This window comes from Manis javanica, chromosome 7 (genome assembly GCF_040802235.1).
Source record: "Manis javanica isolate MJ-LG chromosome 7, MJ_LKY, whole genome shotgun sequence".
Classification (NCBI taxonomy): Eukaryota; Metazoa; Chordata; class Mammalia; order Pholidota; family Manidae; genus Manis; species Manis javanica.
This window is the reverse complement of record NC_133162.1, coordinates 55,348,036-55,375,884: the sequence shown is the minus strand read 5'-3', so window position 1 is coordinate 55,375,884 and position 27,849 is coordinate 55,348,036. Positions and strand designations below refer to the sequence as shown.

The following is a 27,849-nucleotide window of genomic DNA, read 5'->3' as shown; positions in this document are numbered from 1 at the left end:
CATCTCCAGCACAATAGCATCTTATTTCATTTAATTTTTCCATTTATCTATTTGATGTGATAACTATCCATGGTAAAAAACTTAAGTGCAAATCTGACTAACCAAGGCTTTCCTCTTGTATTTACTTTTCCTCAACCTTTTCTGGAAGATGGTACATAAAAACAAAAAAAGCAATTACGTACGCAGACACACTCACACACATACACACACACACATGTAATTGATAAACAAGAAGGAAAGAAATTGGCCGTAAAAATATTTATATAAAACATTAACAGGATTTGGATATTCAGAATTCTAACAAAACAAAGTTACATTGCTCAGCAGGTTTAATTCTCTCAAATTTCTGGGCCAATACCCTAATCAAGTACTTCATGAAACAACACAGATCCTGCCGGATCCTCTTTGTGTGGGTCTGTGTTCTCAATGCCATGTGATTTCTGTGCTCTTTTCTTTAACAGTTTATTCATGTTCTGCTCTGCTAATCTCCTTCTATCATAATTTTCCAATAAGATTTTTCAGCTACATCCTATACTTCTTGGAAGATACCAACCACTGAAGTTAGGGAACAAAAATCTCAATTCGGAAGAACAAATTTTGGCTTCTACTTTCAGGAAAAAAGAAAAAGAAGTAAATCACCCAGAGAAGCTAACATCTGTCAGGATTTCTACAAATTTGGTATATTCCATCATACTCTTATATAGTAATATATGTTGTGGTATGTTATATAGTACCGTTGTAGTATATAACTATAGTTCATATAATAACTTACTTCTAGAAAGAGGTACTTTTTATTTTATAGGTGAGAAAACCAAAACTCAAAAAATTACACTAACTTGCCAAAGATCACAAAGCTGCAGTAATTTGACCCCAAAGTTCACACTTCTTTCCCTGGACTAGAGCATGCTGTCCCTGAACTTCTAAGCAGTGCAAACATATCACCAATTCTTAGTATTAGTGCATTCTTGGAGCCCCTAATAGTGTGCTAAGAGATAAAGAGAGTTCTGTGGTCAGGTAGTATAACAGTTAAAAGCTAACGCTGTGGAGCCAGACGGTTTAGGTCCAAATCCCAAGAGGGCCCCATCCTAGCTGCATAACCTCAGGCAAATTTATTTAATTTTTCTGAATCACAGATTTGTTATCTTTAAAATAGACTAATAATAATATCTATGTTACAGAATGGTCATGAGGATTAAATGAGTTAATAAGGGTAGAGTCCTAAGAATGGTGGTTGGCATTTAGTAAACACTATAAAAGTATTAGCTATTATTATTCTTTTTATTATTTACCATCTGAACATTTAAAAATGTTTAAATACAGGGATAGAAGTATAGCATAGGGAATATAGCTCATAATATATTGTAATATCTTTGTATGGTGATAGATTGTAACTACCTTACCATGGTGAGCATTTAATAATGTATATAATTGATAGATTGCTAAGTTGTTCATCTGAAACTAATATTATATTGTATATAAACTAAATTTCAATAAAAATGATAAAAGATACATATAAAAATGTATAAAATGATCGCATTTCACAATGACATTATAAAACTGGAGAGAAAAGACATGCAGACCTGAGATAATTAGTAGACTCTTAAAAAGGTGCCAAAGTGGGCAGTTCACAGGATGGATGCAAAAGGTGCAAGAGAAATGTGGGCTCAGCACAGCTAACAGCTAAATCAGTGGAAAGTTCATAAGGCCTGTGGCCAGGGTAAGAGGAAGGGGCAGAAGGGGCAGAACTGTGGCTGATTAACATGATAGATACATGTGGTACATAGCAGGATATATGTGATAGTACCTGATGGAATATGTGAATGCCATACTTCAAAAAACTTCCAGGGCCCTGGAAGAAACAGCTACCTCTGCTGGAACTGCTGGCCTATTTCTTCCTGCTTAGTTGCTGCTGTGAACCCTAGCTGAGGCAGTAGTCGAGGTCCTTTATGAATCATTGCCAAAGCACAATTGTTTCTGCAACTCCCCAAAGTGAAATCAGGGCCACTTTCTACTTTACGTGGGATAAATGGCAGACTTTTCTTACCATTTAAATATATAAAAGACAGTTGACTTCTTATTTCCTGAACCTCCTCATCTCTCTTCCTTAAAAATGGGAAGGTTATCACTAAGTAAACGAGTAGTTGGATGACAGCACTTAAAATCTTCAAAATAATGAGAAAGCAAACAATGTGATTATTTTGTATAGATGCTTGATACTATGTCAATTGAATACAAATTCTAAAGTAATTCAATGTTGAAAGGGAATCTTGTACCTTCTGTTAATTCTTACCCCCTGTACGCAATAAGTTTTGCCTGTAAATTACCACTATGGTTTAAAAAGAGTTAGTCGAAGTGGCAAAACAAGATGCTTGAAGAGGAAAATTTCAGTGTTACTGGTCTGCATTTAAAACACACACATATTATAAGGTTTGTATGCTTTCTCATTCTAGTTTCATACTTTATCACTATCCCTAGTATAAGCAGAAAAAAATGACCAGTAAACAAGTTCATAGAAAGAGAGTACAGGGAAAACATTTAAGCTAGGCTTATTAGCATCTTTGTTTATCCTATAGATATATACCTTTTGAAAAGTCTTACAGTCTCTGAGAAAAGTGGTTGAAGATCAGAGTATGCCACCCAGTAATATGCCACTTTGACATAAAGACTGTTTTGAGTTCTGTTCTTTCCACCTTTGTCTAAAAGCCGGGCATGCATTTCCCTTTGTAAAGATGTCTCCCTCTCCCTTGCCACCTAAAGGAGGATGATATTTAATGACTTATCAAGAGAGACGGCTAGACTTTAATCTTCATAACAAGCCTTGCTAAATAACACTTATCTTCTGTTAGCAACCCACCCATTATATATTTATATATATATATATTTGTCTTCCCATAATTTACCATTCCTAGAAGCCCAAACTCCCTTGGTATATGAGCCCCTAGGGTCTAATTCCCTCTTTGGGTTTTCACTTCTTTTCTATTAAGACCTCTGTATGCATACAAAAACCTTTCTTCTGTTAATTGTTGTCAGTTTAATTTGCAGCATCCCACAACAGAACCTAAGAGGATAGAGGGAAAAGTTTAGATTTTCCCCTACAAGATCATATCTGCCAATCTTCAGGCACAGAGCAGTTACTCTACAAACATTTGATAATAATATTTAACAGTCATATAGATTTTGATACAATGTAGACAAATATAGAATTTATGTTCCCTTTAATTTCTTTGAGAGTACAAAAGCTTTTTTCTGTAAATTTTACTGTTTTCCACTGCAAATCTTCAGATAGTTTGAGATAAATTCACATGGTAAAACTGATCATATTAATGTACAATTCAGTGGTTTTTAGTACATTTACAAAGTTGTGCAGCTATCGCCGGTATCTATTTAGGACATTTGCATCATGCCTCAAAGAAATCTCACACTATTCAACAGTCACTTCCCAGTCTTCTTGTCTTGCCAGCTCCTGGAAGCCACTAATCTACTTTCTGTCTCTGATTTGCTTATTCTGGTCATTTCGTATAAATGGAATCATACAATATTTGTCCTTTTGTGTCTGGCTTCTTTCATCTAGAATAATGTTTTTGAGGCTTATCCATGCTGTAGTATCCATCAGCACCTTGTTTCTTTTTATAAGAATGCCCATTTTCCTCTCTGTCTCTCTGTCTCTGTGTCTGTCTCGCTGCTCTGTTTGTCTCTGTCTCCCTGCTCTCTCTCCCTCTCTCTCTCTCTCTCTCTCTCTGCTCTCTGCTGCTCTCTCTCTCTCTCTCTCTCCCCACCCCCTCCCTCTGGGACAGCCACTCTCTCCTTCAGATAATAAAGTCTCTTGCGTGGGAAAAAAAAGAATGCCCATTTTCTAATTCCTTAAAAAAATCTATGAAATATATACACAAATAAATGATTCTTAATGAGGATTTCACATTTCTAGGTTATACCCAGAAAAATTTCAAACAATGGAATATAACACTCCAGCCTTCAGTCTGACATGTATTAGAGCTTTTCTAAAAATATATATATAAATATAAAATAAACTCAGAAATTTCCCTTATAACAACTGTTATTAATATGTCCACTATTGTTAGTAAACATTTCTTTTCTTCTTACTTCATGAGGCTTTAATTAAATGAAACTGGTCTTCTTAGACAGTCTTTTTTCCTTCTGTAGTTTCATTAACTGCTGGCTTATTCAACACCAGCTTTTCTCTCTCTGTACTTCTGGATAAGGAGATTAAGTCCACACAGGTCTTGCAGAAACTGACACTGAAGATACTGATGCCTGTGACACGTCCTCAGCCTCACTCCTCCCAGAGGGACCAACCAAGTCCCCCTGGACTGGGAACCCAACAGGGCTGGGCTCCCCAAGAAGCAGCAGCAAGTGTGCAGATATTTGATGTCTGTGGTGAAATCAGGTTCTGAATATCTGGATCTGCTCTGCTCTAAACACCTAAAGTGATTTATTCATTTTAAGGTTAATATGAGGTTGCTTGTCATTTATCCTGTCAAGAGGCTTTCACTTGGGACTAATAGAGACTCACCAACAATTTAGATAAGGCCCTGCCAGGCTTCTACTAGTTGCTGAAAGTGATTTAGCAGTGGGAGAAGAGACAGCATATTTAGAGAAAATACTCTCCCCCAACATGCCCTCAGCTGTACATAGTCCCAAGGGTTGCTAGAGGCGCAGGAAAACCGGGACTGAGGCTCGTCTTGGATCTCTCGCCTCAATTACAAACTCCTCTTCTACCTCTGCAGCATAGGAAGTTACAGCTTCCTGGGTTTTTCAGACATCATGGTGTTTTCACTATGCTTTAAATTAAGAGTTTTTAAAAAATTGTGGTGAAATACATACACCATAGAATTTCCATTTAGTCATTTTTAAGTACACAGTTCAGTAGTGTTAAGGACATTCACATGGTTGTAGAACCAGCCTCCAGACCTCTTCTCATCTTGCAGCACGGAAGCTCTGTACCCATTAAACAGCTCACAGTTCCCTTCTTCCCCAGGCCCTGGCACCCACCATTCTACTTTCTCCTCCGTGAATTTGACTGATCAAGGTACTTCATATAGATGGAATCACACAGTATTTGTCTTTTTGTGACTGGCTTATTTTACTTAGCGTAATGTCCTCAAGATTCATGCACATTGCAGCAGCATGTATCAGAATTTCCTACCTTTTAAAGCTGAGTAATATCCCATTATGTATTTACAACATCTGGTTTACTCATCATCAACAGACACATGGGTTCCCTCCACTCTTCTGGCTGTTGTGAATAATGCTATGAACGTTGGTGTACAACTGTAACTTTGAGACCCTGTTCTCCATTTTCCTGTATATGGACCCAGCAAAAAGTTGCTGGGTCATATGATAACTCTATATTTAACCTCTTGAGTAACCTCCACACTGTTTTCTATAGGGGCTGTACCATTTTACATTGCCCACAAACAGAGCAATTTCTCTAAATCCTCACCAACATATTTTTGTTACTGTTGACAATAGCCATCCTAATGGGTATTCAGTATGTGCTTTTTCAATACTTTTTCAGTATACATTTTAGATTTTCCATAATCCTGTAAGCAATGAGGAATATTTGGCCATAGAAGACTGAAACAATTAATTCCTTTTTAACCTGTAAGGATTTGTTAGGGGAGAAAAAATAGAGTTCTGCTAAGATAAAAAACAAACCCAACATCTACTGATTTATATCAAGCAACTGTTTTACATGAGAACAAATGTAACTGAAATGAGAAAAAAAAACCTATAAATTTCTAGGTTCTTACTTTGTATAGACTCTATGAGACATATATCATCTCAGTGTCCACAGCGACACATGAAATAGATGCTGTTAACTCAAATTCACAGAAAGGGAAGCAGGAAGGCACCTTAAGTCACATGGTTAGAAATACCTGTGCTGGGATTTGAATCTAGGTTGTCTCATTCCAAAAGCTGTGCTGGCTCTTTCCAGTGGGTCATGTAGGAGGAAATGTATGTAGAGAGTGAATCTCTTCTTAACTTTGGCCAGCATTTGCTCTAGCTCTAAATCCAAGTAGCGTAGTTTCTGTACTGAAAATGCTGTGATATCCAGTGTCCAACCAAAAGGAAACAGCATATTTTAAAGCTAATAAAAATATTCAAAGTCTAAACAAGAGGCCAGTTCAACTGTCACTTTAAATAAGAACTCATGGCTTCCATATTTCTTTCAAGGCGTCACTAAAAATGCTCATTCAAAAGGAGCTTGTGCTCTGTGTTACAGGGAAGAAAGTCCTTCCCAGCTACAAATAATCTGAGAAACATAGCAACTGACCTGAAATGGGTATATTAAACATTCAATTATAATCAATTTCTTTCTGTATACTTAGGAAAGTTGTTAACAATGTTTTTAATTCTCTAAAATGAGTTAATCTAATATTAGATTTCCTGTAATGTTTCTAATGAATGCCATAACTTTAATTTTTTTAAAAGTCCATCCCTTTTTCTAATCCTCAAAAATTTGTAAAAACAAAAATATTACATGGCTTTCCAATTGTAAATTTCCCACTCCTATATTATTTCTGATATATCTGGAACTAAATTCCCATTTGTGTTGAATATATTTCCTTCCCATTACCAAAATAAATCACTCTTACAGGCTCTTCGGATGTCAAGTGAACTTGAAACTGTTTATTTCTCACGTATCCTGCCTTCATTTGGTCTTTGGGTAAATTGGATTCTTGAAGTATCAAACATGTTAAGGAAAGAAAACAATGCCTTTGGAGTTTCTAAAGAAAAATGGCTTGGGAACAAAGTCTGGTCAAACTGCCTTACCCTATGCAGTGCACCTGTGCTAAGGAGAGGGAGCTGCTCTTCTGGAAACTATGAACACCCCCTCTATTCAGGGGCCAGTACCCCACACCCTCAGTTTCCATCGGGGCACTGCTGCCACTGGCTAATGGTCATATGCTGAAACGTAATAACATGAGACAGAAGGTCTAAATTCAAATCCCTGTTCTTCCATTTTCTTCTCAGTAGGCTCTGGGACAAAATATTTCTTGGGATCACAGTTTGCTCATCTGTAAAAATGTCTATTCTCGTGGGTTGGTCTCAAATGATGCAGTATACATAAAAGTATTTTGTAGGCTGTAAAATATTATGTAAATTCAAGTTTATATTAAGGAGTTATAAACATAGAGACAGTTGCTATAAGCAAATGAGTTACTGGTCAGCTTTGGACAATTTATATAAGAGAGAAATTTTCATAACATGGCCTCAGTCAGTATTTTCTAATTGTGACTGCATAGAAGGGCCACCTCAGGGACTTGTTAAAAACACAGATTGCAAGTCTCCACCACAGATGTACTAAATCTGAATCTAGGGGAATGCGAGGTTGCTGGCCAGCTGGGAAAAACTGGCGGCAAGGCTCTGATTTGAAGGCTATGAAAAACTGGTTTTTAATTTTCAAACTCAGACAGATTCACTCCTTGTAGAGACAAGCCTGCCTTGTATTTCTTATGTGAAAATGAATATCATACTTTTTTGTCATAATGCCACTAAGTAAATATCAACAGTCCATTTCAAAGCATGACTATTAGGGATTCCAAAATACAGAACTGATGGAGACGAATAAAAGGTGGTGTAAATGCGAATCCACTATATTTAGGAATAAATTTGATGATGCATCAGTTTTTAGGTTTACTGATCTATTAAAATATTCTTAAATGTGTAATGGATTTCTTGGCAAATTAAAAAAAAAACTTTGAAATCTTTTAAAAAGTATATATTCATTTTACAACTTTGGCACAGGCAGAGAATGAATCGCCGGCTAGTACAGACTCATCTATCTGTTGTGGTTTTCCTGTGATGAGCCCGGAATTAAGTCTAAAGCCCAGTACACATTGCCTCCAGCATTGAAATATTATGAATTACCCAGTCCAAGGGTAGTTTATTATTTTTTATTGTCTAATTTTACTCTACTTATTTACATTACTGTTTCTTAGCTCAAGCTCTACCATCTTAAAGCTGTGTGGCTTTGTACAAGTCATTTAACTTCTTGCTTCCCAGTCTAAAATCAAATCATACCCACACCTTGGAGGGTTACCGTGAGGAATAAATGGAATAACCTATAGGAAAGTTGGTATAGTACCCAGTGATCCATGAACACTGTTATCAAATTAGCTTGGTGTGAATATGTCCACCTCATATTTGAAAGCTTCAGTAATAAGAACTAAAAGGAACTTCAGGTTCTTCTGGCCCAACTACTTTTAGGGGACATCCCTGGGGGGAAGCTCGATGCCTCCGAAGAGTAACCCCAGGCTGAGCGTGTACTTCAGGGTCCTCCATCCCCATCCTGGGATATCCCACCACTCCATCTCTTTGTTGTTCAATCCAGCATGTCTCAGTGGGGGCACTGCTGGCGTTTCCATTGGGACATTGCTACTGACTTCAGACTGCCTCACACACAGAAGACAGTTTGGTACCTGGCCCTCTCCCATTACATGCCAGGCATGGTGGCAACCAAAAGTGCCTCTACAAATTCCCAGATCATCTGAGTGGTGCTCCCCCTTCTCCTGTTGAGACTAGTAGACCTAGTAGGACTCTGGAGAGGCTATCTCTAAGGAGAGGCGCATCACACCAGGTGTGTGACATGTTTCTCCTCACCTATAGCTCATTTTCATACGTAACTGGGGCCTGCCACAGCTCAAGGCCAGGTCTCCTTATTTCTCCTTCATATGCATGTCATAATGCATCTTAAATATTACTGTCATCATTCCACATCTCCATTTAAGGACCCAAAATGACTGAAAAACAGAGTAGATCAGTGGTAACTAGCAGTTGGGTGGAGGAATTGGGGAGATGTGTTTAAGGGCAAAAAACTTGCAACTAGTAGATAAATATGCTCTGTGGATCTAATGCACAGCATAGTGATGACAGTCAACAATGCTGTATTATAAACTTTGAAGTTGCTAAGACACTAACTGTTCTCAACACAAAAAAGGAATGATAATTATGTGACATGATAGATGTGTTAGTCAATACTATTGTAGTAATCATATTACAATATAAATGTATCAAATTAACATGCTGCACACCTCAGCTTGTGCCATGTTACATGTCAACTATATCTAGACACAAAACAAAACAAAACAAAACAAAACAAAACAAAAACCCTGCAATTACTCCTTCCCACCTACAGGATGGAGGCCAATGCTCCCAGCCCTGACTCAGATTCAGGGAGCCACGTCCCTCTGGGTGGACTAACTTTTCATCTCCAGTCTCATTTCACATTTGCAAGTGGGCTGCAGTCTGCATTCCTTGGAGTTGCTTCTACTCCCTATATTTTGATTACAGCTTAGCTTTTATATTTTTTTTCAAACTATTATAGTCCATGCTCACCTCTTACCTGAACTTGTTTTCTTGTAACGGCCCACATTGGTTTGGGAGAGAGTGTGTAAATGACTGTGCACGTGTCCCAAATGCACCCCTTTATGACAACCTTTTGGTTCTGCTAAGTCCTAACCTCCTTCCTCTCGGTACCCCTTCACCCTTCTGGAATATTCTCCTAACCACCAGAGGAAGAAGAGCACTGTTTTCTCATGGCAGAACCTGCAGTGTTTAGGAGAGTATCAGGGTGCATCTGAGCTGGTTCAAAAGCGCTGTCTGCCGACTGTGAGGGTGAACAGTATTCTGAATGTCCAGCAGAGGGGCACCAGTAGCCCTTTGCTGCTCTGTGCAGTCCCCAGAGAAAGTGAACATTCCACAGCTAATGAATAATTCTCTTTTAAAGTGCAAATAAATAAAGTGAGCTCTGCCAACTCCTACCTTAATAGAACTTCATTTCACAGGATTTCAAAATAGGATTTATTCGGGTCATTTAAAAATGTTCTAGAGCAACAATTCCAGAGCAGCACAGTAGGAAGCATGGCACAAATTCAAAGAGGAAAAGTGAAACAGAGAGAAATATATACCTTCCAATTTCTATGATTTTTTTGATCAGAGTCCCTACTGTCCCAAACAATGTCATACTGATGGTTTCTTTAAGGCTGACCTCACGCTGACAAACACCACCGCAAACAATGACGCTCTGGCATTCTGGGAAGGAGCCTTTCTGACTACCTCCAGAGGTACTCTATAGAGCTGCCAGGATGCTACTTGCTTGACATGTGTCATGCTTTGCAGGAATCTGTGTCTTACAGTGATGAGTCTCCTGCTGGATGAAAGCAATAATCACCACCACCACCACCACCAGCCAGGGCCCCTGCCATGTGTTCTGGGCCAAACACTGTGCTAAGCAGTTTATGTAGATTCTTCTATCCAGTCACAATGATGGTATGCATTAGGTCTTATTGCTGGATCAATTTTATGGTTGATAAAGCTGAAGCATAAATAACGCACCCAGGAGAGCACAAAGTGAGCCGCAGGGCCAGTGAGGGACTCCAACAGTCTGGCTGTGACGCTGTTTCCTTTGGTGCTGCACTAAAGTGAATCTCCACTGTGAAAGGGGAAAGGGGGCCAAAGGCTGCCTCTGTCACTGTCAGACCAGGTGGCGGGGCAGAGGGCAAGGGCATGTGCTTCGCTGCACTCTCTCTCCTCTGGCTGCCAAGGAAACGGTAGGCTGTGTGGTGGAGGGACCTGCCCTGGATCACATCACTGGCTGATGACACAGCCAGGGAAAGAGCCAGAGGTCCAGCATGAAATCTGAGGACCCTTCTCATGCCATGCTGCTGCAACTTAGAAACATCACCTCTTCAGATAAGAACACAGCTCCCATATCACATACCAAGATGTTGATAATATCAAAACTAATGAATTTAAAATAAAAATACTCCTTTAAAAATTACATAGGAGATTCTCCTTTGATGTGACATCCAGGAATTAAATGGAAAAGGCAGGAATAATATTGTATAGGTCAATTCTTTATAAAGGGTACATTCTCCCCCACACTGCCCTCCACTTGCTGGTTTTGTTCCTCCTGAGATGTTAATATCACCATGGATACAAGAATATGGTTAACACAGAAGCCACATGACTACTTACCCATAACTCACATTTTTGTGCTAGGTCTTCCAAAGCCCAGTCTACATTCTAAAGGAGGTTAATATAACCCATTTAAATAATGCCTTTGTCTTTAATGCTGCTGACCCTATCATCCTAGGAGATAAAACTAATTTAGTCTGTATTTGAAAATATGTGTTGATAAAAATGAATGTGCTTATGTGTATGTGTTGGTCTTTGTAAAGGATAGATATCTAAATGTTAAAAATATAATAGAACTGTTATGAGTGGTTTTTCTTTCTTGTTTGCTTTATTCTATTTTATTATAATAATAAATTGTAAAATGCAGGAAATATATTTTAAAAATATATTTGCAATGGCACCACCATACAAGCCAGAGTTTCCAGAAGTCCTGCACCCTTATAAAACCATCACAAAGGTCACACTTATACTGAAGTGATTGATGCTCACCTCGTCATCTTTGAGTATCTGACGTCTTTTCTAGCACCATCTGGGTCCTGGATTTGGCCTTCACAGCCTAGAACCTGAGGCCCTACGTAAAACACCTTTATTGAGCAAAGCATGGCAGCGGCCCTTTGTTCTGGGCTTGTCTTCCAAGGCCGTCTACACCACTGAACAAAAAGACTCCCTGCTGCTCAAGCAGACTTGCCCCTCAGTATCTGACAGTCAATACTTGGGTCTGGTGCACTTGCCTAAAATCCTACCATTCGAATCCTATGGATTTCCTATCTCCTCTAATGCAGCTGATATCTGTGGGGAAGAAGTTCCCTAACACCAGGGGAGAATCAGCCTGGGACTCTAATAGGTCAGGGAGGGAACTGAGGCTGAAGAAAGTAGGCTTAAATAGGTGCTGGTGCTGAGGAGTAGTGGATAAGGAAGCTGGAAGTTGTTGTTTGTTCATCCATTCTTGAATTCAGTACATATATATTGAGTCTTTTCTAGTGGTAGGGCTATACCCTAGGGATTCCTAAATGTGTAATAATACATAGGTTGGTGCTTGAGGAATTCAGTTTTGCAACTGAGGTGAAGAAAAGGATTGGGAGATGTATTTCCAATCACATCCCTACTTCAGCTCACACAGGGCTGTTAAGAAAATACATGCAAAATGCTTAAGAAAGAAGCTGGAACTTCATCAGTATTCAATAAATCATAGCTATCTTAAAAAGCATTATTACTATAAATTTCACCTACAGAAGAAAGGAAGAAAATAAACATCTACTGAGCACTTATTCAGTTACAGGCAGGGTCTCTGATGTTTTCACATTGTAGCGCTCTGGCTTAATGGGATGCAGTTGAACACTCGTGGTTGCCCTGGTATATCAACGGCACATCACTTCATGACATTGGTATGTCAAAAGTACCTTCACCTTTCATTTCATGAAAGACAAAAGGTTGTCAGGCAACAAAAACAAAGGTCCTATGTTCGTATAGTACAGTTGGGACTTGTTCTCTAAAATAAATGCCTACCTCTTCTAAAAAAATCTTAATGGCAAGGAACACATTTTCTGTTGCTGAGTCCTTCACTCGAATACTGAAAGATTATGTTCATGTTAAATTCACTGTCACAGAGCCAAACACACGGTGAGCACTTGGGAAGAGGTTATTGACTAGGCGAGGAGAGTATGTTCCCAGGGAGGAGCTGGAGCCAGGGACTGAATGAGGCATCTCAGCCTCAAGGCATCTGGGGGACAAAGTGTGCAAGGCAAACAATACCATGTAAATAATATTCACCACCAACCATGAGAGAGGAAGTGCAGGGTGCAACAAATACACATAGTGGGGTTGGGGCAGAAACCTATTATAGAGGGTAGTAATCTATGATGCAGATTAAAAACCTGAGATTTGAAGAAGTTAAGTCCCTGTGGAATCATCTCTTGCCAACTGGAGAGCTGTCTTGAGATTTATCTCAATTTCTGATATTTCCAAAGTCTCCATAGCAGTAACTGGGATGAAATTACTGTTTTAAAGTTTCCAGTAGTGTTTTTATTCCTCTTGGAAAGGTTTCAGTTTAATTGATGGTGGTGATGATTGTGGTTTCTGGTTACATAATGGGAAAGACAAGAATCTTCTTTTGGCAAGTCTATTAGGAATAAAGTTGCTCTGTGCATATTTAAAGAATTATTTTCCTTAGAAGGAAAGTTACATTCAGAGATAGTTATTTTGTTGATGGGGAGGACAGTCTGAGACTGGTGTTATCTCAGTTTTGTTCAAAAGAACTTTCTGTGATGATGGAAATGTTATGTACACTGTGTTAATACAGTATTCACTAGCCACATGCAGCTACTGAGTACCCAACATGTGGTTCTCAAGAATGAGGAACAGAATTTTAAATTTAATTTAAATTGAAGTTAGTATGCAGTAGGGAGTGGCTACTAAACTGAGATAGCCCAGGTATAGAGGAAACAGGGCTTCGCCTCTCACTGGGTCCAAAGACTAGGTTAAGGGGCTTGGACTCTGGCTAGAAGGGACGTAATAAAAAAGGTTCCCACTGGTGGGAAAAGCAAGAACAGCCTCTGTAACACAGTGGCCTCTTGGGGCTCAGGAGAGTAGTATCCAATGGTATGAGAAGGAAGGGGTCACCATCTACGGGCTTGGGGACAATGTTGCCCAGAACCAGTTATTCAGCTTTGCCTTTCTCATATGAATTCCCTTTGTAAATCCTTAAATTTTTAGAAAAGTCATGTTTGACATTACAGCATAGACGTAGTTGTGCTTTGAGGAATTCAGGGAGAAATGGGGTTGTATGGGTTAGCACTCTGGGGCCTCAACAAATTAGCAGGGTAATGACAGTAGGTTATGCAAGCCTGAATTTCCAGGTCTAGCCCAGAGAAGCTCTTTACTATTTGCTAGATAACTGGATTTAATTTAGAACAGAAACCTCCAGATAATGTTTATCCATGGCCACTGGTTTGCTCAGGCACTGGCTGAACCATGCTGTTCTCTTGTTTGGGCAAAATACCAAGTCTGACATGTTCATTTTTCTATCAATAGGTTTAGTAGTTCAGCTATCTGAAAATACTGCTCTCACTTTAACAAAAAGTTAAAATATTTTAAATAAAGTAACCTTTTGTGTAACTTGAGTTCTGACTGTGGCCCAGCACATGGCAGAACCTTGTTCAAAACAGCCGACACTTGAGAAAGGCAGTCCAATGCAATGGACTTGTTGACTAGTCACTCATCTGAAACACACATGCCAGCTTCTGCCAGACACCATCAGAACACCACAAAGGCCAAGGACCTGGACCACAGTCTCCTTGGCTCCCTGGGCAAGGAGCCTTCACAGACAGAGATTTAGTGTCAACAGGCAGTATGGAGCAGTAGGAACTGAGTCTTTTGAAGTGTAGTGACTGAAGATATTATCAACTATGAAAACTCACTGTTCTTAACAGAAGGATTCACATGACAAAAAACATATTTGAATTATTACGTACATACACAAAATTGTCTCTATAGATAATTATAAGATCTCGTTTGTCAAAAAATGGAAACTGTATAACTTGTGCTTTCCTTTCCACTGCATACCTCAAAGCCCTTAAGGCCTAACTTTATTCTCTAGTTATGTTCACTGGTTTGTTTATTCAATATTTACTTTTTCTGTTTCATCCTTACACGTCTTCCTTTGTGTATTAGTCTGTAGTGCACCTGAAATCCTTTTGAAAACAATTGAGACTTAGCACTCAAACACATAAATCCCTCATCCTTTCAGAGCTCAAAACCAAAAAGTACTAAATAACAAGGCCAATAAAAGGATATTTTATTCAATTGTCTTCCCCAAATGGGAAGCTGAATAATAGACAAGAGAAAGGCCAGTGACAAACGTGAAGATTAAGTTAGGTGGTCCATTATATTTGAAGAAAATTGCTTCACCAGCAAAGTATTAACCTATTTTCTTCAATAATACAAGGAACTTTGCAGGCATCCACAGAATACAATCAGGCCCTTAGTTACTCCAGGTCATAATGCTCTTACTGGAATGATCACCAGGAGCAGCTCTGGTGTGTCTTTCATTGTCTTGTCCAAGAGAGTCAGAGTGATTTGCTGGGAGAGCAAGGGTCACCCATAAATTCTACAGTGTCAACACCTCAGCAGACTCAATTCAAAGAATGAGGAATGTGGATGTGGCAGGGCAGCCTTCAGTAGCTACTCCCTGCTGTAGACCCGTGAGGCTGAGCAGGTCTTCAGGGAGAATCCAAAATGAAAGATTTAAGATGTCAGAATATTTCACATAGACATTGCAAAATTAGACCATACAAAAGTCAAAACTGACAACATAATAAAAACCTAAGGAAAGGTGCTAATAACACAGGGAAATATGCTGTAAATCAATTACCATAATTGCAACTTGGGGGTATAAATCGCCACTAGCTAGGATCTGCTTTATGGTTGCATAAATTAGCTAGCCCTGCAGAGATGCATAGGAAGCAATCCATTCTACTGTGCACTCCCTGTAGGCACCCTGCGTTTGTTTCTGCCTTGGCTGGGCTTTGGAAATGCACATCTACTACTCGCAGGAAACCACACCAGGAAGTTTTTCTTGCTCCTGTTCCCCAGCTCTCTTTGCTAGCAGGTCGCCATTCTCTAGGTCACATCCTCAGCCCACTAAGAACTAGATGACTGTATCTGCCTTTCTTTAAGGATTTGTCACAGCCAGGAAACAGAAATCACAGCCCCCTAAGACAAAGGTGGCTCCTGTTGTTTTTTTAAAGTTACCTCTAATCATCTAATCAATATCTCAATCTAAACCTGGTTCCTGAAACATAAGATTTATGGTGATGATTTGTAGCTAGTTTTTAAGCAAACATGGCTTAATGATCCTTCCTTTACTGTTCTGGCCAGGTAAAATCTGGTCCTAACTGTGTTCCAGGGCATCTTTGAACTGCCATTTTGGCTATATTCCTGACCTGGGAAGACCCCACTGAAGTTGGGAAGGGAGAGGCCTCTTTGGTACAGGAGCATAGATGCAGGATTGTTATATAATGGAATTACTAGAGATTTGGAACATAAAATGGGTTTCTTGGGCAATTAGCAGTTGTCTCAGGTTAAGCACTTAATGAAGACCAGTTCTTTTCAGATACCCTACAGCAAGTCATCAGTCACCACCAGCTGCAGGGGGAAATGCAGGTTGCCGTGTGTAAGTGTGGGTAAAACAGCAATAATTCCAGAATCTCTCACCTGGTCTTAGTGCATCTCCGTATCAAAAGGTGTTTATAAGGGGTGGAGAGAAGTAGTCCATCTTTATATCAATAGGTGATTATAAGGGTGAGGTTGGCTGGGGTCCCTTTTTCTGCAGCAGGGTGGTGACAGACATGGAAGAGCAGAAGTGGACGACGGCTTATAAGAAATAAATGGCTTTCTCCCACTTTATTTCTCCCTTTGACTTCAGTTTCAAAAGTATTTTTTCCTGGGATTTTCTCCCAGAGTTACCATAAGCTACAGCACAGGCCTCCTATAAAGTGATTAAATGTCACCACAGCCTTCAGCTCAGGATGCTAGTAGGTCTCATTAATTAGGAATTGTTGGAGGAAATGCTCTTGAGGAAAAGTCTGAATTTTAACATATTTAAACATGAGTATAATATTACTATTTTAAATCATATATGGTAACTCAGATAAGGTTAACGACATGGGTTTGCGGTCGCCACTGATCTTTAATAGATAAATCAGCATCACTACAATCACCATAGTCATTGTTTTAATGTAAATGCATGCCTCAGAATTGCTTGAAGGAATCTGAAAATACTATAATTTGTCCACTTAAATTGCTTCAACCCAATCTTTTTGTTTTTCAGCATCAGGAAATTTCTGAACAATGGCACAAACTTCAAACACTACCCTGACATGAATTTTCCAAATGCCCTAATTTAGAAGACGTGACTTAATGAGGTTCTCATTATATTATAAATTACAGAAAGAAAACCAGAAAACTGCATCTTAAAGACAAGAACTTCAGTTTTAACACTGACATGCCCTGTTTATACTTGACTTAAAGAAGTGCTTAACTTTGTCCTTGAAAATACCAAACTAGGCCTCTGCTCTGCCCTGTCACTGAATTCTAAGGATGCAATTAATGCAGTAAGAGCAAAGCTCTAGTGTGACATGAGCTGACTGGCATTCTTGAGACATTTAAACCGAAAAAGGCTTTTAGCAAGCTGATGACAATAGGGTATGAAATAGCTTTTATATGAGTACAATCTCAGTTTTTATTAATTTTATAGAACTAATGAATTATTAGAAGGTAGTGAAAAATGAGCCCCTAAAGTTACCTAAGGAAGACATAATACTGGAGTGGTTAAGAGCTGGAGGACTGAAATCCTGCCTTTTTAAATTTGCTAGCTCTGTGATCCTGGACCAGCTACTTCTTATTTCTACACCTTGGTTTCCTTTTGGGTAAAACAGGGATAAATAACACTTTTCTTGACAGAAGAATAAACGAGCTAAAAATGCTTAGCCTGCTATGGGCCACCTAGTAACTACTTCACAGATGGGTCACTTTTCCTGCTACTGCTAGTACTAGTATTATGCCCTATCACCTTACATGATCTAGTCCTGTTTTCATCTACAAAAAGTTAGGTTTAGCAAAAATAATGCTTCAAATGCTATGTCTAAAGCCCAGTGCTGAGGCTACCACTGCTCCTGCTCTGTGAGGCTGAGTGCTCAGTGCTTCACACACACCCTCTCTCTGAATTCTCAAGTGACCCAGCGAGGCAGGTATTATTTCATTACTATTTAATTTCACAATTCACATCATTTCACCTCATGAAGGAGGAAACTGATAGGCACAGAAAGAAAAGTTAAGGCCAACATTTGAACCCAGGGAGTGTAAATCCCAAGTGCACACACTTTTTAGCTACTCCTCTGCTCAGCTTCCTACTTCATTTCTACTTGTGATGACGATGTTCCTGATGAACAAGCCAAGCAATAGACTGGTTTTTACATTCAGAGCAGTACTCAGAGACTCTGGACGTCTGAGTTGCTGTCCAATGGTCTACATGATACCGTAATTCCTTTCTTCATGAATATGACCTTACTCAGGTTATAGACTCTAATGCTCATTAGGAAAGGCTGTAAGGACAGAGAATAAATGCAAAAGATGGTCTCTATTATTTGGGTTCTGAAGTTTGGGCCTCATCCAGATATTCTAGCACATTCCCACCTGTAAGGTCAAGACCCTGCTGTCTAGAGCGCCATTAGCGCAATCTGACCCACTTCCAGCAGTCTCAGAAATTTCAATTTGGGGAACAGTTTGTAGTTTCCAGTCATGATTACTTAAATATATAAGTGAATATATAGAAGATGCAATTACCCTGATCGTGGGTTACTTTTTCTACTAGGAAACAGGCACACCTATAGAAAAGCAAGAAAACGCACTCAGATAAGGACCAAAGCCACAGCCTTCACCAACAGAAGGCCCCTTGGAGGTCACTGGTCCCAGCCTCCTCCTCATGCTGGGAAAGGAGGGCTAGGAATCATTTGCAATGCTTTACAGGCATGCCCGATGGCAGCGCTCTTACCCTTGCAGTGAAGTCCACAGCAGCCGCTCGGTTTAACAGCAACGTGGCTACATTGATATTTCCATAGTGAGCAGCTATGTGGAGCGGAGTGAAGCCACTCTGTAAAGAAAACACAGCAGATGTTCAACTGATTCCTGCTGGCCCCTTGTCTGACATGTTAATACCATGAGCCTGCCCAAATACAAATGAGGAAGCAAAATATGCTGAGGTCCACATTCCATTCTGTACTAGGTTTCTTTCAATTAGTGCCAATTGCTCATAGGGTTTCAAATAAATGCCAAACTCACAGGCAGAAGAATAGCCAGGAAGGAAACAAGGGTGGAGATTGAACAATTTTAGTAATCCAGTAGCAGAACTATACAGAAGCCAACATTGCCAAAAGTTAAAATAGGAATGATAAGAAAAATCTTTGTAGCTCATAGAAACTTCTATTAGCACCACTGTTTCATTATTGATGACAGACTTGCCCATTAAAACTCTGTCAAAATTCAATTAGTTTTAAATATTCAATATAGAGTAAAATTAACAGCAGTAAATGCCAATTTTAATGACAAAAGCAATTTTGGGGGAAGAGGTACTACTATAATTGGTCTTGTGTAATGGGTGATTGCATCCTGTAAAGAATCCCCAAGTTCATCTCTTTATCAGCAGATGTCTATTCGGTAACACATTTTTCTGGATTATTCGTGCCAAGGTCATTTTACTTCCTTAGAAAAATGCTAAAACATGCAGCAATTCACTTAGTCCCCAAAGATTGAAACCTTAGGAACTAGATGCATTTCTAAGATGTTAGCAAGCTTCATTAGCCATGCTAGCTATCTCACTGACTCTAGTGGAAGGGTGGCTCATATTGGTACAGTTCTGAGGTACCTTTCCATTTTGCTGACACCACTAAGGTGAAGTGTCATGCAGAACTCTAAAGAATCAGTCCTGGATGAGTAGAATGACAGGGTTGTCTGCAGCTTTAGGTATAGGTGATAAGCATCTAAAGTACCCAAAGTCATTTCACACACACTATTGCAAAACTCTTAAGCTTCAAGGACTCCTCATTCTTCCTTTCAAACACGAGGTTCAGCTGCAGAAAGCCCTGGTAATCAAACTACTATCTTCTTTGGCACATGCTACTTTGGGGGCGGGGGGGAAAAGCAGGTATCTAGCCTACGGAAGGCAACGCAAAGAAGGAGGGAAAGAAATGAGGCGGCAGCACTAAGAAATGGGGAAATGATGATGCAGATACAGATCACATGTATTTGTATTTATATATATATATATATATACCTCTGTTGTTCTATTCACCACCATCTAGGTTAACACATTTGGAAGCAAAGAGGAGGAAAAAATGAACGGTTAGTTTGCTATTGGTGATATGGATGCAGAAAGCTCATGACAGCTAAGTAATGAGGATGACGGCTCTGATGGAAGCACAAGAGGCACAGAAAGAAAGCTAGACTGAATGAAGGGCTATACTGATCGACTATTCCAAATGCCACATTTCCTTTGCAGAGACTTTCAAGTAATACATGTCAAGACAATGGGAATTTTGGCTGGGACTCTGGCTGTTGGCACGCTCTCTGCAGCTGATCAATATTCAGTGCACTGCCTGTTGACTTAGATATCAACCAAAGGTTTATTTGTGCTCATTATTGCTAGCATTTTGTCATTTTTCACCCTGCTTGAGCTGAAGCATTAAATACATTAAAATGCATGCTAAAAGGAAGGAAACTAACTACCAGGTGCAGACACACTGATTTCTGGAGGCGGCCTCCTTGTTCACATGCATAGGGCAGCCGCGACAGGTACCCCCTAGCTTTGTATGCTAAGGGGGTTGTACCTTCAAATGGCTGACAAGGACATGTATTCTTATTCCTTCTAGTGAATTTACATGTTTGGCATATGCTTCCCAAAAGGGAGACCAGGTGTTCTTAAAATCTGGGCACCTGACATGGGACAGTCGCGTGTGGCAGTCTCACTTTCCAGGGGCGCACCTTTGATTCCACATCCGCGTTGTTGTCGTTCTGCAGCAGAAGGGCGGCAGCCTTTGTGTCGTCTTTTCGGGCGGCGATATGAAGAGCCGGAAGACGCACTTTTCCTTTAGTGTCATTTTCTAGCAGGAGTGAAACCACTTGATCATGACCTTGTTGCAAAGCTACTGCCAATGGTGTGAAGCCATCCTGCAAATAAACAGATGGGCCATGATTGGTCACAGTGGATATTATTTTTTTGATTAACAAATAATGTGACTAAGTGCCAATTTTTGTTTAGGGTTATTAAAGTTAACATATGCAGGTAGACACATATGCGAAAAGATAGTAAACGTGTGTGTGTGTGTGTGTGTGTGTGTGTATACCAAAGCAGATAGTAATAAGAAATTTGTAGTAAGTATATGTTTGTTTGTTTTTTTTCTGTTAAAAAGTGATACGTATTCACTGGGTAGATTTTGGAAATGCACAAAAGTACTACATAAAGAAGAAACAGATGCTATAATTTCAATATCCATAAAATAATCTCAGTGAAAACAATAACATTTCAGGTTAAATCCAGGAATTTTTTTCAAAGGGGCTCACTTAAATAAGCTGTACAAATTTCCACTGACTTTTGGAATTGGGAGTATACCTGTCTGGCTCATCACTGTGCCCCGTTGCCTAGCCTATGTCTGGTGCTCATTCTGTATATGTGAATTAGCGAACTATAGTCATTGCTATTTTAAGAAAGGTCTATATGAAAGACCCTTGGCTTTTCTAACCAATGAAGGGGGAAGACATAGGGATCATGCAAAATATGAGTAGAACAAATTCAGACATACACAAATATCTGTATATTTTGAGTCTTCCCATTGCAGTGCCCTGGGACTTACAGAAAAAAAATAGCAACAGACCCTTTATCTGCCTTATACAATCAAGGGAACATTTAAAAATTATTTTTTGCTAGAGAACAGGCAAGTAAATTATTTTATTTGGGTCATGGTATTTTATGCTACAGTCTTTGTGGCATAAAATTGAAGACTATTTTCAATAGAAGGGCTTTTGTAAGGGAAAATAAGAAAACTAGTTACTTGCATACCAATGTTTTGGGCTTCCTAAAAACCATTTTTATATTGTTCTTTTCCTTTCTAGAAAACAGATAAAGGCTCCTACCATTTCTTTGTATGTCAATCAACACATTTATGTGCAAATTTTGGATGCCCAAAATGCTGGCCAAAATCACAGAAGGGACAGACAATATTGCCTTGGCTCTTTCACATAAATCCTTTCCTCCAGTCTCCTTTCTAATAATTGCGGACATGTAGACTATTCCTACCCTGGCATCTATACTCATGCTATATCCCTCACCCTGAAATGTTATCCTCCTTCCTCTGCAAATACAAATTCTATCTACTCTCCATGCTTCAAAACTGGGCTAAATTCCACTTGCTTCTTTCAACTTTTCCAAGAACCAAAAGAGCAAAAGGGTGAGCATTCACAAGGCCAGAAGGACATTCCCTGCAGCCTTAAGGAGGATAACAGAAAGAATGGATACAACCAAGATGGCACCAAAATGATATCACATGGGTAGCACTTAAGGACATAGGGTTTAGAATATAATGTTATTTGGTGTTATGAGAAAAGTAATCTACATAACTGTAAATATATGGTCTCATTTTCATAAAGATAAATATATGTGTACATGTACAAAAAATCTGGTTGAATAAAGAAAAGACTATTGCTAAGGAAAATTAACAGTGTTTTTTTCTTCTTTTAGCCTTTTATTGTGCTTTCTCATTTATGCCATGAGAAAAATACATTTTTTAAAGAAGAGAGTGGTAAAAAGAAAACTGTATATTCAGAGTGAACACTGTATCTCACTTTTAAAATCTGAACAAAATCTAAGGGTAAAAATGATAGTTCACTTCCACTCTGAAATAAATGGCTACATTTCCACTGACAGAAATTGTTAACAGGGCCTATACATAAAGGAAACTACTTTGCACCAGAAAAACTGCAATTGAGACCATAGGCACCAACAAGAACGTGTTCTCACATAAGCCAATTAAAGACACAGGTGTTAATAGCTAAAATTAGGAGCTACAGATTTTGTTTCCAAACCAAATTTAAATAGTTTGGTTTGCTCTGTGTGGTTATTCTTAAGTGAAAAATACACGCCAAAAAACAAATGTGACAGAACCTCCCTGAGACCCTTGACTGCCTTGTGGAATATCTGGTACATAATAGGTGCTTCATAATTACTTAAGGAGTAAATGAATAAATAAACTTACTTCATGCTGGAGAATCTTACTTAGCAGAAGAAGGAAGATAGATATGGAAAAGATATATTATGCAATACACAGTTAATAGAGAAAAGGTTTAAAAAACCACAATCATGCCAAAGACTTGATACATATATACAAGGTATATATGAAAGATGTACTGCAGGAACTTGGTAATATCATATGATTTAATAAATTAACATTTGCCATCTAAATGATTTTTCGATTACCCTTTGTTCTGAAAATACAGATTTCCATATATATTACACCAATATCAGTGTTAAGAAGAAAGTAATATCACAGAACATTGTGCAAATAAAATGTCTTAACTTCTTACTGTTCTTTTTTTCCCTAATACTCATAACCCAAAAGAAGAGAGAAAAATCCAAAGGTTCTAACATCTCTAGATAATCAGATAGCTGTTTATGTAGTTATGTACCAGCAACCCTTATGAAGACATGGATGTGACTTGTTCTTAGATCATTTACTTATTGCTTTTTTCTTAAAACTACAAAAAAAGATAACATGAAATTAAATTAATATAAACAAGTAAAAATATTTTTTATATATCCTTTGCCAAAAGTCTGAATTAGTGGTTTGAAGATCTCACATACTATTTTCAAGTTAGTTGTAGTGTCTCTTTTTGGACCAGGAAAGGTTAAAAAAATATTGGAGTACTCACTGAATTATTGATGATTAATTTACAAGGTAATTCAGTTCTATTAAGAGTAAGTTAGGCTCATGTTTGCTTCTAAAGGAGAGATACTTAGTGATCTGTACATCACAGTCTAAAAAAATGCTCTGTCCTTCACAAAGAAAATACTATGGAATCCCTTTCATTACGATATTTATATTATTTAGTATTTCCATTCAAAAGTGGTAACAGATTTTCTCTTATCTACCAAACCCCTTCCCATCCTCATTCTTCCTACATACCAACACAGTCTGCATGTCGTATGGAAAGCCCTACACTCAGGCCAGCTCTTCCCAGGTGTGAAGTGAGAAACTGCTCTGCGCCTATTACATGTTTGTTCTTTGTTATTAACCAGTAGTAATTTCTTAACTAGCTTTAAGAATATTATTATAAAAATAATACATCCTCATGACAAAAAATTCCAGCAGTACTCAAAGTGGAAAGTAAGGCTCCCTCCTAATTCTCAGAACAAACCACTGACAACTATACATACACTATGACCATTTTTCTGGATTAGTACATATGGTCTTGACTCATTTTTAATAATGCTGACTAGCATTTACTGTATAAATATAGCAATATTTATTAAACAGGTTTCCTATTGGTACATATTTAGGTCCTTTCCAGTTTAAAAAAAATTGTTAATACTAATTACATTGATGAACTTCTTATATACTGTTCTGCATTTTCCTCTAGTATATCTTAATAAGAATTTTTAGAAGTTCAACTCCTAAGTGAAAGAGTGTATAAATATTTTTGATAGTTACTACTAAATGTTCTGCAAAAATCTGCAACTAATGATCAACTTCACCAATATTGTTGAAAGGTTCTGATTTCTTCTGCCCCTCAAATTTTTTCCTCATCCCATGGGCAAAAGACTGGATCTCTTTCAGTATATGATTAATTAATTTATCTGATCTAATAAATTAATATTTCTTTGTGAGTGAAGGTGAATTATTTTAATATATTTATAATCATTTTTATTCTTTCTGTGTGAACTGCTTCTTTATTTATTTAATGGTTTCTTGGGAAGGCATGATCTCAAAAGCTGGGAGATGCTATATGTGATTCCTCTATTGCCATCATTCTTGTGTCAATCAGGAAACATACTGTAAAACAAGTGAGAGAAGTGATATTATGAAAGGTATAACCCTGCATCTATTCTAATTCATTATTGTTCTTAAAATAAAGAACACCCAAACATTGGTCCTTTATCATTAGCAACAGATTTCTACTGATACGCTTCACAAGGGATCTCAATGTTCCACCCAGATTAGTTTAAAGAATAAACTATATTATGTAAGATAATACCAATGGTTAAAAAAACTTTTAACTTTCACCAGGAGCCAAGATGGCGGCGTGAGTAGAGCAGTGGAAATCTCCTCCCAAAAACACATAGAGCTATGAAAATATAACAAAGAAAAATCTTCCTAAAATAGAGACCACAGGACACAGGACAACATCCAGACCACATCCACACCTGCAAGAACCCAGCGCCTTGTGAAGGGGGTAAGATACAAGCCCCAGCCCGGCGGGACCCGAGCGCCCCTCCCCCCGGCTCCCGGTGGGTGGAGAGAAACCGGAGCGGTTTTTTTTTTTTTTTTTCTTTTTTTGGCGAGCGCTTTTTGGAAGCCTTAGAGGGACGGGCCCCCGTTGCTGGGGAGGCAGGGTGGCGGGACCGGTGAGGAGGTGCCTGGGAACGGCGCCGGAGGACAAAGAATATCCCGCGTTTCTCCCTGCGAGACCTGGGGGCGGGTGCCTGAGACCGGTGCCTGAGGACGGAGGAGGTCGCGCGTTTTTCCCCTTTTTTTTTTTTTTTTTCTCTTTTTGGCGAGCGCTTTTTGGAAGCCTTGAAGGGATGGGGACCCCAGTGCTAGGGAGGCACGGTGGCGGAACTGGTGAGCGGGTGGCTGGGACCGGCGCCTGAGGACAAAGAATATCCCCCGTTTTTCCCTGCGGGACCGGTGGGCGGGTGCCTGAGACCGGCACTTGAGGACAGAGGAAATCGCGCGTTTTTCCCCTTTTTTTTTTCTCTTTTCTGCGAGTGCTTTTTGGAAGCCTAAAAGGGACAGGGACCCCGGTGCTAGGGAGGCAGGGTGGCGGGACTGGTGAGCGGGTGCCTGGGACCGGCACCTGAGGACAAAGAATATCCCGCATTTTTCCCTGTGGGACTGGTGGGTGGGTGCCTGAGACCAGCACCTGAGGACAGAAGAAATCGTGCGTTTTTCCCCTTTTTTTTCTCTCTTTTTGCCGAGTGCTTTTTGGAAGCCTTGAAGGGACAGGGACCCCGGTGCTAGGGAGGCAGGGCGGCGGGACTGGTGAGCGGGTGCGTGGGACCAGTGCCTGAGGACAAAGAATATTGAGCGTTCCTTCCCTGCGGGACCGGTGGGTGGGTGCTTTTTGGAAGCCTTGAAAGGACAGGGACCCTGGTGCTAGGGAGACAGGGCAGCAGGACCAGTGAGCGGGTGCCTGGGACCGGCACCTGAGAACAAAAAAAAAAAAAAAAAAAAAATTGCTTGTTTTTTCCTTTTTTTTCCTTTTTTTTTTCTCTTTGTTTCTGTTCCCTCTCTCATTGTTGCTGCTGTTGTTTTGGTTTGGAGAGTGCTTTTTGGAAATCTTAAAGGGGCAGGACAGGTCACTTAGACCAGAAGCAGGGAATCTGGGGATCTCTGGGCACTCTAACCGCCTGGGCAGCAGGGAGCACAGAGGCCCCTTACGGAGATAAATAGTCTCCTGGCTGCTCCCCCTCCAACGGGGCTCCACCATTTTGGAGGAACAGCCCCAGCCAGGCCAAGCCCACAGCAACAGCGGAGATAAACCCCAAAGCAACTGGGCAGGAAGCAGAAGCCCTGTCTGCGCACAGCTGCCCAGCACAAGCCACTAGAGGTCGCTATTCTCCCAGGAAAAGGCTACAAACCAACAAGAAGGGAAGCTCTTCCAGCGGTCACTTGTACCAGCTCTGCAAACTATCTCTATCACCATGAAAAGGCAAAACTACAGGCAGACAAAGATCACAGAGACAACACCTGAGAAGGAGACAGACCTAACTAGTCTTCCTGAAAAAGAATTCAAAATAAAAATCATGAACATGCTGACAGAGATGCAGAAAAAAATGCAAGAGCAATGGGATGAGATGCAGAGAAAAATGCAAGAGCAGTGGGATGAAGTCTGGAAGGAGATCACAGATGTCAGGAAAGAGATCACAGAAGTGAAACAATCCCTGGAAGGATTTATAAGCAGAATGGATAAGATGCAAGAGGCCATTGAAGGAATAGAAGCCAGAGAACAGGAACGTATAGAAGCTGACATAGAGAGAGATAAAAGGATCTCCAGGAATGAAACAACACTAAGAGAAATATGTGACCAATACAAAAGGAAAAACATTCGTATTATAGGGATACCAGAAGAGGAAGAAAGAGGAAAAGGGATAGAAAGTGTCTTTGAAGAAATAATTGCTGAAAACTTCCCCAAACTGGGGGAGGAAATAATCGAACAGACCATGGAATTATACAGAACCCCCAACAGAAAGGATCCAAGGAGGACAACACCAAGACACATAATAATTAAAATGGCAAGGATCAAGGACAAGGAAAGAGTTTTAAAGGCAGCTAGAGAGAAAAAGGTCACCTATAAAGGAAAACCAATCAGGCTAACATCAGACTTCTCAACAGAAACCCTACAGGCCAGAAGAGAATGGCATGATATACTTAATGCAATGAAACAGAAGGGCCTTGAACCAAGGATACTGTATCCAGCACGACTATCATTTAAATATGATGGTGGGATCAAACAATTCCCAGACAAGCAAAAGCTGAGGGAATTTGCTTCCCACAAACCACCTCTACAGGGCATCCTACAGGGACTGCTCTAGATGGGAGCACCCCTAAAAAGAGCACAGAACAAAACACACAACATATGAAGAATGGAGGAGGAGGAATAAGAAGGGAGAGAAGAAAAGACTCTCCAGACAGTGTATATAACAGCTCAATAAGCGAGCTAAGTTAGGCAGTAAGATACTAAAGAAGCTAACCTTGAACCTTTGGTAACCACGAATCTAAAGCCTGCAATGGCAATAAGTACATATCTTTCAATAGTCACCCTAAATGTAAATGGACTTAATGCACCAATCAAAAGACATAGAGTAATAGAATGGATAAAAAAGCAAGACCCATCTATATGCTGCTTACAAGAAACTCACCTTAAACCCAAAGATAAGCATAGACTAAAAGTCAAGGGATGGAAAAACATATTTCAGGCAAACAATAGTGAGAAGAAAGCAGGGGTTGCAGTACTAATATCAGACAAAATAGACTTCATAACAAAGAAAGTAACAAGAGATAAAGAAGGCCACTACATAATGATAAAGGGCTTAGTCCAACAAGAGGATATAACCATTCTAAATATATATGCACCCAATACAGG

The 27,849-nt window shown here is 39.5% G+C and overlaps 1 protein-coding gene across 7 annotated transcripts in view; it reads right to left on the bottom strand.

Annotated features, from left to right (window-relative positions):
* ANK3 (ankyrin 3) overlaps window positions 1-27,849 on the bottom strand; it is a 661,312-nt gene that overhangs the window by 184,490 nt on the left and 448,973 nt on the right. For 5 of the 7 annotated variants that reach the window (XM_073241010.1, XM_073241011.1, XM_073241012.1 and 2 more), the window contains 2 exons: window positions 20,476-20,661; window positions 18,491-18,589 (listed from right to left, as the gene is read on the bottom strand). In XM_073241010.1, coding sequence (XP_073097111.1) covers window positions 18,491-18,589; window positions 20,476-20,661 — 285 coding nt within the window. Of the gene's footprint in view, window positions 1-18,490; window positions 18,590-19,768; window positions 19,793-20,475; window positions 20,662-27,849 lie in introns of all 7 variants that reach the window. The other 2 variants (XM_073241006.1, XM_073241009.1) reach the window with 1 other exon arrangement.